This window comes from Euwallacea fornicatus, chromosome 13, assembly GCF_040115645.1.
Source record: "Euwallacea fornicatus isolate EFF26 chromosome 13, ASM4011564v1, whole genome shotgun sequence".
Lineage (NCBI taxonomy): Eukaryota > Metazoa > Arthropoda > Insecta > Coleoptera > Curculionidae > Euwallacea > Euwallacea fornicatus.
Window position 1 is genome coordinate 4,470,999 of NC_089553.1, and position 14,553 is coordinate 4,485,551.

General features: G+C 40.5%; 1 protein-coding gene across 14 annotated transcripts in view; it reads left to right on the forward strand.

Moving 5' to 3' along the window:
* The window catches only part of Stacl (Stac-like), a 129,377-nt gene that overhangs the window by 80,167 nt on the left and 34,657 nt on the right, over positions 1–14,553 (forward strand). For 13 of the 14 annotated variants that reach the window (XR_010732745.1, XM_066289611.1, XM_066289610.1 and 10 more), the window contains exons 11-12: positions 11,798–11,845; positions 12,812–12,930. Coding sequence is in view for 13 of the 14 variants with exons in the window: in XM_066289611.1 (XP_066145708.1) it covers positions 11,798–11,845; positions 12,812–12,930 (167 nt within the window). In the remaining variant the exon portion in view is untranslated. The remainder of the gene's footprint in view (positions 1–11,797; positions 11,846–12,811; positions 12,931–14,553) is intronic. The other variant, XM_066289612.1, reaches the window with a different exon arrangement.

Here is a 14,553-nt window from a genome sequence, read left to right on the forward strand (position 1 = left end):
AACATTTCACATTTCAATACGAACTGCCAGCCTCAACCCATCGATAGACAGTCACGATCAAGCCCTTCCAAACCATTCGTAGGTATTTGTCATTACCGATGTCTCTTGCAATTTCCAACCTTCAAGTTACGTACCAGCAGCTCGCTATCAGAAAAGGGATGATTTATAGCTTTTCAATGAGGCTTCAGCAAATATACCGTTGGGTGCAAAAACGAGTGCAACCGACTTCCAATAAAGAAAGTTTTTTTAGCATTATATGGAACTGAAATATTTTTCGATTAGGTGGAGAAAATTTCTAACGATGTCGGAATGGATTTGTTTTAAATCGATCCCGAAAGGAATCGAGATTCGAAAGTTGGAGTAACGGTACGTTCCAGGATTTTGATGCTGCGTCTCCGATTTTGCCATAAAACGTGCCATTTGCAAACGTCTAATCTAAAAGTCAAAGTAGTTAATAATTCTTTTACAAGTCGGACGAAGGTAACATATCTCTACAAGTTAATGGGGTTAATAGCTGTTCACAAGTCGAAGAAGTTAGTAATTGTTTGCAAGTGAAATTTGCAAGTCAATGAACTCAACATATGTTTACAAAATTAAGTTTCCAAATCCTGGAGTTTATAGTTGTTGCCCGCCCATCACTACACAGCGCTTATATGATACATTGCAACGTGCAACGCATTTATAACTTTAATAAACCAGATATTAAAAAAAAAATGCTGAGGCACGTACAACTATACGTTAAAGAGGCATTTAATGCATTAATTTCGATGTTTAAATTTTTCATCCCTACGAAGCTACCCCGGCTAACTGTTTGTTTTCAAATGGAAAAGTGCGCATTGTAGTATGTCAAATGGAAGATAATTCAATAGAGGATTAGCTGTACTCAGATCTGAAGTTGTATCTACGGTGTCCATTAAGAAAAAATGGAACAAATTTCGTACCTCAAAAAGACTAAAAGTTTCACTCTTTGCTTCCTCGATCGACAATCCATTCTTGAACGGTAATAGGACGTAGAAATGCCAAATCGCCTTGTAATTTTTTTTTTTTTTAATTCATAACATTTCGGCTCCCATGAAGTTCATTAATAGCTGAATTCGGTTGTTAGACATCCACCACAGCCGGAATATCAGAAAAATGTATAGTTCGAGAAGCAAAAAATTGAAATTTTAACGTCTTCGAGGTGCGACAACGGCTCACGACCAGGTGTGTCTCATATTTAATGAAAAATATCCCGACCGGCTTTTTGACGGAGATGCCGTCTGTCAAATTAATAAAAAATTTTAACAAGCCGGAAGTGTGAAAGCTGCTCCAAAATGGAAAAGGTGTGGAACGGCAACTGGTGGCGACGCAGCACCAGACTTTCTTTTAGCTATCCACGAACAACACGTACAGTCCGGCAGCAAACTGACTGATGACGCGTCTGCAAAATCGGTGAGCAATCTTTCGAAACGAGAAAAATTTCATCCGTGCAAAATTTCCCTTGCCCAGGAGTCGACTTCTGAAGATTTGATCGCAGGACGGAATTTTGCGAATTGACGCAAAAAGGGCATTCGGGATAATGAATTCTCTTCCAGCATTTTATTTTCGGATGAAGCTACGTTATGCTCAAATTGACCCTATTAATCGAAACAATTGTTGCCGCTGGTCTACAGATAACCTTCATTGGATGCAGACTCCGTCTGCACGACATCGGCAAGGAGTCGATGTACGGATGGGCACAATCGACCACCGGGTCATCGGTCTATTTTTCCCAAAGAGAAACTTAAGCAACGCGTCGTACTTGCGCTTATGGCAAAACGAAACAGTTCCATCAATCGCCGCGATTTTTCCCGGCGAGAATGAGGAACGAGTAACCAATAATACTTGGTGCCGGCAAGACGGTGCAGCCTCACATTATCACACGGCTGCGAGAGAGCGTCTTGCTGAGATTTTCCCTCGGAAATAAATGGGCAGAGGAGGCGCAACTGAGTGGCCGCCGCGATCTCCAGATTTTACCCTTCTCGATTTTTTTGGGGCCTCTTAAAAGGTTCCGTTTACAAATACGGATTGCGAAATTTAGATGATTTACATCTTAGACTCCAAACGGAACTAATAATAGGAGCTACGCTGAATATTTGCATAACAGAGCCCAAGAAACGATCGTGTCGTTGCCGAACTGTTACTAAAGTTCGATTTATTGTATAAATTTCAATTTTGTCTGACACAGTGTGGTGAGTTAATTTATTCCGTATAAAATCGTTTAATTTTTTTAATGAAACCGTAGTCCGATTTCAGCCCTGAGCATCCCGTTTTATCCCTTATCGAATTAAGTCCCATTTGATGTACTACGATGGGCACCTCTCCGTTTGGAAATGACAGGCTGCCAGGGTAGCTGGATAGGGGTGAAAAATTCGAACATGAAAACGGCGCATTAAATGTCCCTTTTCCAACGAAATTGTGCGATTTTAAGCATTTTTTCAATATTGAGTTTATGAGAGTCATAAACGCGTTGTAATGGTTGCTACGAGGGCTGTACGCTAAGTTTGATTCAGGTTCCATTTCCGACGAAATGCTTCATTGCTTTGAAAAGGCAGTTTTTTGAGCCTGGACTGAGGTATTACTGTCCGCCAGACAGAACGAAACAAAGCCGCCGTTCTGTTATATTATTTTATCTTTGTTTATTCCCCTTCCCGCCAAGCATTCATGCAATAAAACAAACAATCATAAGCTGGATGACGAAACGTGATTTCAAGGAAATCTCCAGGTATTTGCATGCAATCTAGTTCCGTTATTGGACAGGAAATTCGATGTTCCAGTTTTGCATATACACGCTGGAAGTAACCAGTGTGCATGCCTCACATTATTCTACCTAGCTAGACGAGCCCGGAATTAAAAGAAAATCCGGGGAACTCCATTTGACAAACATAAAGAGCAGATATTGTTGCAAATTTGCAACAAAATTTAGTCGAGATTATCTCCTTTTACAGTTTAAGTCCATCGGACAACAATGGCTCATTTGGGTCTGCAGCAGAAACCTGAATTAATCAGTCCTTGTTGTTTGATCTCGTAGTATGATCATGAACGCACTCGTGACTTCGCATTTGAATGTTTCCCCGTCGATATCGGGTGTTAACGAAAGTCACGAGGCCGGGTTATCTGTTAGATTTGTTTATGTTTACGTCATCATCGGACGTAGAGTTCCATTGAGGTGATTGGGAGCTGAAAACTTGCCGAAATCCCGATGAAAACTCCAGATAAGGTTTTAAAAATTACGCGTTTCCATCCGGAAATCCGGCGCGTTGAGCTGCGTCTGGATTCAAAATTTCACGAAATAACGCCCCATATCCCAAATTTTTATCGCCCCAATTTCTTCCGCAGTTCCCTCGGACACATCTCGGATTTCCACTAAGGACACGGGAAATGCCTCGGTTTTCCATGATTTGGTTCACCCGAGCAATTCCGCCGGTTTCGGCCCGTAACGCCGTAGAGGCCATAGCCGGAGGTCTCGCCCCTTTCACGCATTCGATTCGACAATTTGCGAGGTTCCCCGTCAAACACCCGGAGTTGCAGCGGACAGCTCCCAAGATTTAAGGACGAACGTCCGGAAATCACGTGTGCTGATCGAAGTGACAAGTTCGCCCTCTTCGGATTGACCAAGCGGCAAAATGTCCGAAGAAAAGTGTTGGAAAACTCGCGTGAACCAAGTCTTGCCGTTCAGTTTGAAGACGTCGTGAATAATATCCCTCGTAATCGATACTCGTGCTCGTATTGAGCAAATGCTTTAATCTACGGTTCTAGGGAGGTTATTTTGAGAGGACAAAGCGTTTTCCGTTTGCCTGTGAGTTTATGATCTACGTTATACCCGTTTCAAAATTTTAAAATTCAATTACGTATAAACGGTGGATTAATGCCGTCCGATATTTGCCGTGCACGTTTTGATATTTTTAAGGTATAAATAAACACGCCATTTTCCATTAAACATATTTTTCCGCCGAAGTTAATTGGCCATTTCTAATTATTAAAATATTAGATGGACGTTTTTATAATATAAACATTTACATGTTACGTCAGTTGGGTTGTATTTTAATCACCAGACTGCCATTATGGAGCAGTAATTTTATTAGTTAAAATCGCTCACAAATCAACCAATTATCACTACAGACTGCACGCTATGTATACAACGTCCGATCGACAGCTAATTTAATTTCGCGAAATCGTCAAAACAGGTCAGTTCGTGCGGTCGCCACGTAAAATTTCAAAATGAAATGGCGTACGACAACACTCGCATGCCGCTACTTACCGCCCTCGAGTCCGTGCGACAAACGCCGCTTGCCGCACTGGTGCGAATTGACCGATTTCGAACTTGAGCGGCGACGAAAACGAACGAATTTGGAGCGGAGTTAGTTGAAAATATAAAAAGTATCGTACAATTAGCTTAACCAAATGTGAAAAGCCTCAGCTGGTTGTTACGGAAGATTGAACGCAGACCCCGGACAAAAAGTTAATTTTTTTGCCGACAACAAAAACTGGAAAATCTCATCCTCTCAAAATATTTCCTATAACACGGAAAATCTTTCCTGCAAAAAGGTCTATTTCAATTTAGTGTCCTTCGGACCCGCTCCCTTTATTACGTCTGACCCTCTGCGACGTCGTTTCCTGGATATATCTCGTTCAAGTCTGACTTGTGGGAAAAATTTCATTTCGCAAGAATTCGAACGAAAATCGCATATGCCCTGATCACCTCCACCTCAAAATTTCGCAACTACGTAAATTACGGAAATTTTTGTTGCAAGAATAATTTCAATTTCAATTCAAAATCAATTTCATTCTCTATCTATCTGCGATAATCAATTGCAACGGATGAAACGGCCGCAAAGCAAACTCGCTTGCAAATTTCCATTTTGGAATTTCGTTACTTATTTCATATTAATTGTTCCGGTTTAAATTAGCGCTGGAAATCGCCCATATCTCAACATTCATCTAGTTTCTCTGGTTTAATTGAATTCGACATGTGGAGCCTCATGGGTAATTTTTTTAAATCGTTAACTCCTAGAGGCAAAGAATGGCGTCGTGCAAAGTGTCCCCGGACAGAGCGCCGCAAACTCAATTGTGCATCAGAACGATCACGACGTCCTACATGTGAAAACGTCACGAGAACCTCATATGAACGTCGAGAGGCGCTCGGTTTCTGCCGTGCGAGGTGTGAGAGGTTGATTCCTGAGGGTGGTTTTTCGTTGATATTTTCGAAATTTTTTTATATCAATCGATGAAGTTTGATGCTTTATTGTGATTTTTCACGCCCTTTCTGAATCCGTATAAAAATTCCCACATTTCGCCATGGGCGGGTAATGCTGGGGGCTATTCTTCGTTGGGATCCCGAAAGGCCTCACAAAGTTGCAATTAAGTGCAAAATATCTTTGACTTGTCCCGAAACGGTTCGAAAATGTGAATGAAAAGCCATTGTCCTTCCTTCGGCAACCAACTTTTCCCACCCTGTATATTGAAAATGAGGCGCTGTTCGACACACGCCTATGTGAAATGTTCGTCATACTTTGGCACCTAGAATGCCCAGTCGGATTTGTGACACTATGTTTAGGGACACCTTGTATACCGGCAGGGGAATTAGCTTCAAAATTTCTTGTTCCCGTTCGCCTTCACCTGAATTTGTTTTGTCCTCTTCTCTCACCATCGTCCATTCTGCCACGAGCAATGGGACACGGCGAAGCAGATTTGCTCGCAAGTTTCCGTTTTTCAGCGTACGGCCCCTTTATAGTAATTTCTGTCTCGCTTCTTCTAACTTTATGTCTATCTTTTGTCTTCGTCTGTTCCTTTACCGGCACCGATCAATTGCTCCCAATTTCATCGTCGTAAAGCGGGTTTACCTGCAAAATTTCCTTTTTGCGATTTTATTAGTCGCTTCATATTCGTCGTACCCATTTTTGCGTAAACGCTAAAATCCCAAACTTAGTAATTTGAATTGCAAACGTCCCATTAACCTCATTTGCCTTATTTCACTGCAGGGTTCCTCCGTCATTCATATTTATCAACGGATAATCTGATTTACAAAAGGAAAAGGAACGCAATATAATTATTTCAAAGTTATTAAGACCTCGGGGGATTTTGACTTCTTATCCGCAAACAAAAATTTCGGGGATGAAGTACAACAGGGATAAACAATAATAATATTCGGCGTGATAAATTGTTTAAGGGGCTGATAAGTTTATTGAAACCGAAATGGCGTCTTTCGTACATGTACATGTACAAACGCAATGGAAAATCGGAGGACGAATAGAGATGACAAAACGCAAGCTGGAGGGAGCTGCCGAAATGCAGACAGAGCAGAGATGATGCGAGAGAGACAAGACAGAGGTGACGAGACACAGAAAACAGAACGCAAACAAGGCGGAGATGATTAACATCAAAGACATGATGGATTTGAGCTCGTAAAACCTGTGAGTAAAGATAATTGTGATGACAAACTGTCGAGTTAACGCGACGAAATCTAATGTATGATTTGTGACCGTCATCCATTTTGAAAATCTCAGCTCTTCAGCCCGTTTCACGCTTCAAGCAGCAATCTCGATTATTGCCATAAAACCTGTGATCAATGTGATACATCAGTTCAAAATCTTTAGAGTTATTAGGGGGATGGCCTTATTCAAGCACGACCGTCGCTTTAAAAATTAAACTAAATCTTAAAAGCTCCTTTTCTTAGAAGTTTCAACGTGGTTCAACTTTCAGACTCCGATCCTATTACTCCATATAATGTGCTATGACCTTTAAAGTTTGAAGTGTTGCATGAATTCTTAACGTGATTTCGGAAATTATTAATTTAACATGTCAAAGACTTTGTCGAAGGAGGTCTAAGATCTACCTCCTTTCTTCCGATATGGAAGAAACCCGGCCTAACCTGAAGGAACAAATTGTGGTTTTTCGTACGAAACCCAGGAATGTCGAAGAAACGCTAATCGATCCGAAGGGAAACGTTGGGCAAACCCTACCGGGCCTGAACGAGACTTCTCTGAAACGTCCAAGAAACCCGAAATGGCCTCACGTAACCCGCCGAAGATATTGCTGAAGTCCCACCTGATTGGAATGAGAAGTTTCGGAAACGTTGAGGAAACCTGAAATTATTCGAATTAAATGAAAGTCCTTGAAGATGGCGAAGAGGTTTGAATTGATTAAACAGGAATTTTTGAAGTAAATCTAACTCGCCTGAATCGAAATTCCAAAAAAATGTCAGAGAAACCTAAAATGAGCCTAACTGACGTGATCAGGAACTTTGGAGAATATGGATTTGGCTTAAAATTCTTGGAAGTGTTGACGAAGCTCAAAGTTTATTTGAAGTGAAGTGATGAATCGAGACTACATACAGAAAAATCGTTGAGAGACCCGAATCGCCCTCGACAGGAGCTTTCGATGTTGTTGACAGAACTGGCAAGATTGGGACTTTTCGGCAAAGTTGGTGCACCCCGAGTTGACCTAAAGATTGTTCTTAAAGAATTATGAAAAAACCCGACTGAAATGAGATTAAATATTAATAGTCGTTCCGAAGATACGAATCGACCTAAAGAGACGTTTTCGGAAATGTTAAAGGAGGCCGCAACTGACCTGAGCACGAAAGTATAAAAACGTTGAGAAAAAACCGAACTGACCCGAACTAACGAAAAGAGAGAGCTTTCATGAAAGTTCAAAAGGCGTCGACTGGCCTGAACAGGTATTTTTGGAAACGACGACTGAATTTAACCTAATCTCAACAAGCGTTCACAGAAGTGCTCGGAGACTCGTGCCAGTGTAAAGACCAAAAATCACCACAATTCGACTCGCAAAAACGTGATAAATATTAAAAATTACTAACGAACAAATGCTCGTGAAGTGGCCGAACTGACTCGAACAGAATTTTTCACAAGCACTGAAGCACTCGGAACTTGCCCGAAACCACAACTGATTTCGATGGGAACTTTCGGAAATTTCGAGAAACTTTAAAGCTCATTTACATGAAAGGAGACGTTCGTGAGCGTTTAGGACACGCTGGAACTGACCTGGACAGAACTCGAATTAATCTGAGCAGAAATCTGAAGGAACACGAAGCCCCGGACTAGCGAACGGTAATTATCAGAAATGTCGAAGAAATCCGAACCAATTTAAAGGGACGCGCGTAGCTACGAGGGGCATCGACTAAGATAAAGAGAAATGCTCAGACGAGGGGGGGAGACCGTAATGGAAATTTTGAGAAACGATTAGGAATTATGTCTACTGCGTATGAGCTCCTTCGCCTCGAATCCAAAGAATATCAACATTTTCTTTAGTTAACTAATTATAGCTGTGAGAGTGAACGTGAGGAACTTTCCATTCACATAGAAAATTGGCAAATAAATTACTTAAAATTACCTGCAAAGTGGAAACCCTTGTTCCCTGGTTTAGAAATTCCATGAATTTGCCGTATAGTCGGACAGAATGTGCCCACTAATTTAACAGATAATGGAATGCTAAAATATTTACAGCGGCATTATAAAAAGATGCTTTATTAATGGAAATCTGTCTATTCGTCCAAAAAAGCAAAAAAAAATGGCTGGCAGTTTCTGGGTTGGTTTATAATCCTTGGAAGTAGCTTATAGTAGTTTAGTAACTAATATTTCGTTTAAAAGAAAGAAGGAAGAGTGACTCTAGAGTGTCTAACGATCACGGGTGTCCCAAAAAATGGACACTTCAAGGCGGATTGCTCCCATAAACTTGGGTAATATTTAAATCCGTTTTCAAGTTACAGGGTGGCAACGCCTAAGAAACCAATTGATTTTTTCCTTCCGGCAATTTTCGAAAATAAATAAAATCTATAACGCCCACGATTTTTGCAACACTTACGATATACGGGTGTTTCACGCCAGAGTTTACAGCAAATATCTCGCAACCCTGTAGATAAAAAAAAAAAAAAGTTGTCAATACGTATGGTTGATCAGGGCTGCGAATTGCGTAAAATACATAAGGTGGCGCTTAAAGCTGCGGCGAAAGAAACTTGCAATTTTTTAAACGACACACCCTGTATACCTCCGCACGTTTGAGTTCCTAGGCGAAATCCAGGTTGCATTCGATAGAGCGCATGCCGCACTTAAAGTCGACGTATTGTGAGGTGCGTTTCAGTCGAGTGCTCAAAAATCCATTTTCCCACTTAAATAAGGCCCGACTAGGAAATAAATATTTACAATCGCATTGGGAAAGCGGCGTTTAGAGAATACGTTTAAATTGCCCTTCTTGAGATTCCGAACAAGCTTCAAACCGTCGTCGCAGCACCCTCGTACGAGCTTATCGGACGTGACTCTATGGCAAACCTCTCGCGTGTTATCTTTCATACCTTCGAAATCAATTCGACGGGTCTGATAGCCAATTACTTTCCGATAACCCCACGTAAAGAAATCTAGTGGAGTTAAGTCGGGTGGTCGAGCCGGCCAACGAATAGGTCCTCCGTTCCTAATCCACCCAGGAAGGAACGTTTCGTTCAAATATTGGGTCACGGTTCGGGAATTATGGGGTGGAGCACCGCCCTGTTGCCAAGTACGTCTTGCCTTTCCGCTAAGAAAATACCCCGTGAAAATTCGGGCAGCTTGTTTTGTAAAAAGGATAAATATTGTTCTCTATTTAAAGTGAAGAAATAAGGCCCAATCGGGCGTCCGTTAAACATACTGCATCAAACGTTAATTCCCCATACTGTTTGGAAGCGTGTTTCTTGATGCCAATGGAGATTGCTGTCTGACCAATAGTGTGTATTAATGCTTGTTAATAACGCCATTATTGTGGAATTTGCTTTCATCTGTCCAACATATTTGATCTAGAACTGTTGGATTATTCTCTCGCACAGCTTGTAGTAAGCCAATAAATTTTAGCCTACGTTCAAAATCCGTTATTATCAATCCTTGTGCAAAGTGTACTCTGAAAGGACGATGTTTATGTTCCCTGAGGATCATGCGAACAATGCCCTTGCTAATTCCTAATTCGCTGGCCATGCTGCGATTTGACGCATGTGAATAAGTAGAAGTATAAACCAGGATCTTAATGTCATTTTCATCATTTCCTAACAGTAAATGGATGTCGTTTATGCGTTGAATTTCGGAAGGTACGAATTTGCTCTTCCAACCACGAAAGCTCATATATGAATTATGAAGTCGGTTCAGAAAACGCTCACAGTCCAACCGGGATGCCTCGAGGCTATTCTTACAGCATTGTCCATAGATGAACACACAGAGTCAAATTTATTTTTTAAATGTAAATTCTTTATCGAAATTTATTCGTTAATTATCGATTGTCGTTATTCGTTCGATAAACATCACTGTCAAGCTTTCCCTTACCTCTGAAATACCTTTTTTTTTTTTTTTGTATGGGGAAGGGAAACCTTCAAAGGTACCGCTGCCTGTTGGTCTGTCGGCAGTGGTTATGTGGGATTCACCCCATAATGGGGCACCTACCCACCAAAAACCTCCCCTGTTCACCCTAGACCCCCCCCCCCCCCACCCCCCGGAACCACCGCTAAGCACTCCTTCAGGGAGGCCTTTGAAATACCTAATTCTAGCTAACATGTGACGAAAAAGCCTTCTTCAAAAGCATTAATTGTTTTAAAAATCATTAGTAAATTCACAATCTCTTGAATTTACGTATGGCACGTACCACCATATCAAATGTACCTAGATTTCAACTAGGAACTCGAATATGACAAAATATACAGGGAGCCCCCTTTAAAAGATGCAAGTTTCTTTCGTTACAGCTTTACGCGCCACCCTGGGAATTTTATTATCCCTTCAATCTGTAGCCCAAACACCACCCCGCATGTACCTCTGAAAACTTTTTTTTATTCCTACAGGGTTGCTGTAAACTCTATCGCGGGGCAACTTGTTCATGATTGACTGATTTACGAGGATCGCCAATTTCGACATTTGTAATTTGGAACTCGCGGCAATAGCTAAATACAATAAAATTTTGAATCAGGATTTAAAAAAAAATAGTCTCATAAATCTGTTTTTTTGCAAAAAATTGTTTTAGTAGTTGGTGGACAAGCACATGATGAAGGCCGTCATCCCCGATAGAGAAGGTTGCGTCAAGCCCAAAGCGAGTAACACAATTGCCCCGAGAGGTCGTTTGGGCATGTACAGGAGTAGTGCATTGTACAGGAGTAAAATATCATACTTTGTCTTTGACTAAGTATCAATCAGCACGTCTCGTAATTGTACTAAAAATCCCTTTAAAATTATTCCGTTTCGAGCAGATTTTAGCCGAATCTTTTGCATTTTTCCTAATAAAGTTTATTACTAGTGGAGTGTAGGAGACAAATGATAGCGAGCGTGAATGATTGTTCAATTATTCACGCAGTCGGTAGTATTTGACTCGCGCCTTATTATGCATTTAAACGCGCATGTAAAATTGCTTCGTATGCGGAGTTCCCGTTTCCGGGGCTCGATCGTGAGGGTCCCGATAACTGTAAAACATACAAGACCGGTGGAATTTGGAAAAAATTTGGAATCATTAAAAGAAATTTTTTTGGCGATGTTGGTCTGCAATTCAACGCCGTTATGTTCGCTTTTTTTTATGTGATGTGCACTTGTTTTTTCAGAAACGTCGTTTCGACTAAAAAAACATCGTTTTGAATGAAACAAGAATTAAAATAATGTCTCTCCGCGGAATGTATCGCTCATGTAATTCAATCGTTAGGCCCCGTGTTCACGTGAGCAGCCCGCCTTAAAGCGTCAGACACCCAGTAGAGTCATCCTTAATTCTTTGGTAGACTTTTTACTTTTCTATTGATGTTGTTCTCTAATGTTTTCATCCATAACAGACCAAAAAACCAAATGTACCATGCCGTGTCGACAATAATGTCCATGAGGTAATTAACATTTATCACTATCCATTCAGAGATTCCCAAATTCCGTTGGGAAAGCCCTAAATGAGCAAGTGGCGACAATGTTTGAGAATCCCTGAATTTGACGCATTATTTTGTTTTATGTACTGATTTAAACATTATCAAGCTATCACCATCCACAAAGCTTCGAATTTATCAATTCCGACACGAACACCGATCAAAATTAATTTGTGACAAACTCCAACGAATTATTTCACTATTTGCCGCACTGTTTTCTTAACTAACGCGACGTCATCACCTCAAAGCAACTCCGAAATCGGATTAAAGTTAAATTACAATAGCTCTCAGCTCTACAGCTCGAAATCATCAAAGATTTCATTCACGCATAAATTAGATTGATATCATGTCATTCTGAGCAACCTCGTTGTCGTTAGCACTTTTTTAACATCCTGTACATACGTCTGCAGAACACAAAGTACGTATTACTTCAGCCGTTGTGAAAGTTGCACAATTAGGTGGGGCCAATGTAGGGCGCTAGTCCTGTGTCTTGTTATTGTATTAAATGTTTATTGCTCTCCTCGTGCACAAATCTTAGAAATGTGTTTTCGAAAGAACCCCCAAACAAACACTATATTCTTTGAACACGTATCTAAGTTCGCTCCTTTGTGAAGCGACTTTGCATCTGCATCACTTGTTAACTTTTGTTTGAAGACCGGAATTCTTTATTTCCAACTTAAAATTGCCTTGGGAGTCGCGATATAATTCCTCGCTTTTAAGCATAAAAATCTCAAATTCAATTTCCTGCCGCAATCTCTGTTCTTTGAGTAATGACGTGTGTTAAACATAACCCACGGGCGGCGCCGCTTAATTTAAACAACCAACAAGCCTGGGAGTTATCCTCGATAACAGACAGATGCAAAATCGCTAAACGTTTTCCGTTTTTGTTTCGTCGAACGGCACGTCGAAAGACTGACTCAGAATACCGTTTAGGAAAAATGGGGCCGCGGCCACCAAAGAACTGCTGAAGGGAGACCCGGACGCCCACAACTTCCAGGAGTACACCTACAAGAAAATCACGCCTTGCGACATTTGCTCACAAATCTTGAGGGGTAAGTGAAGGCGGCCTACCCCCCCCCCCCCCCCCGGAGGGGCCGACGTCGTGTTCCTCACGACCTTTTGGCAGATTTTCAATTGTCTCATTTAAGAGTACCCCCCCATGTCCCCCTTCACCGGGCATTATACGCGGTGTGTCGAAATTACTTCCGACATCGTCGTATTTACGATTCTGAAGATAAAGTGGCCACTTTACCGAAAGTTTCCGTTTTTGGCCGGTACCTGAACAGTAAATAATCATCAATTTTTCATGGGAATAGAGTGTGTACTGAAATAAATGGACTGCCGTATTTTTGTTTGCGAACAGGGGAAATTCATGCAAGATACAATAACAACAGTGCTCGAATAAATTACACCCTGTTTTCCAGCCAGACGGGGCACAAATAATGTTAATTTAATAAAAGCATTGGACAGGCACCTTTTTTCTTATTTTCTTTTGCGGTTTAGCCATAAGCCACCGACGAGAGAAATCGTGGGTTGAAGGGGGATAAATTTTGAGACAGTTTCGATGGGTGCTCGATTTTCAAAAACTATATACAGGACGGCCCAACGATTGCGGCTTCGCCCAACGGTCTCGACGAAGAACTGTTTTTTTTAAGCTTGTGTTTACGATCTTACAGGGCGCATTTTAAAAATGCTTCCATTTATACGGGGTGCGCGAAAAAAACATACAATGCAAACTCGCATTTTTTTTTGTTTTTTTGTTTTTTTTTGTTTTTTGTTTTGTTTTTTGTTTTGTTTTTTTTTGTTTTGTTTTTTGTTTTTTGTTTTTTTGTTTGTTTTTTTTGTTTTTTGTTTTTTTGTTTGTTTCTTTTGTTTTGTTTTGTTTTTTTTTGTTTTGTTTTTTTTTGTTTTTTTTTTGTTTTTTGTTTTTTTTTTTTTTTGTTTTTTGTTTTTTTGTTTGTTTTTTTGTTTTTTTTTGTTTGTTTTGTTTTTTTTTTTGTTTTTTTTTTAATCTGACACCCCACATTTTTTAAGATATTTGAAATTGGAAGAAGAAAAAGGATCGGAGATTCTGTGACACCCGATAGGTCTAAACTCGCTGAGAAATTTTGCGAAATGTACAATTGCAAGGGTCAAGAAAACGTTTCTTCTCCGAATTATGGAAGCGTCTGCGATGGGACGACCCCGTGAGCTGAGAATCGAATGGATGGCCACACGGAAGCGTACAGGTCTCTCCTACTTTCTTTTCGGCTCTGTTAACTTCGACATTGTTGCGAACTCTGATACTTTCAGTCCTTTTGCATCGAGAACGTGCTCCGCGAAGTTCAGTGGTGGTCAAAATTGCAGCAGCTCTTTAAAATTTCAAATAATTTAGACTTAACGGCCTAAATTCAAAACAGGTTTTGAAAATACGAATCCGCAATGACTGTTGGTGATAGAAGTATATAGCAATAAAACAATAATAATTCGTATACGAAAATAAAAAAATATATTCATTTCGACCTGGACAACAATATAGCAACTTCTCCAAAATAATTATAAAGAGTAATAAAACTTCAACAAATTACAAAAGAATTGTGCAATAATTAACATCTTGCATAATACCCTCGCTGCTAAACAACTTCTGCACACCTTCGTGGCATCGAACTTGTTAAATTGTCGATGTAATTGTTATC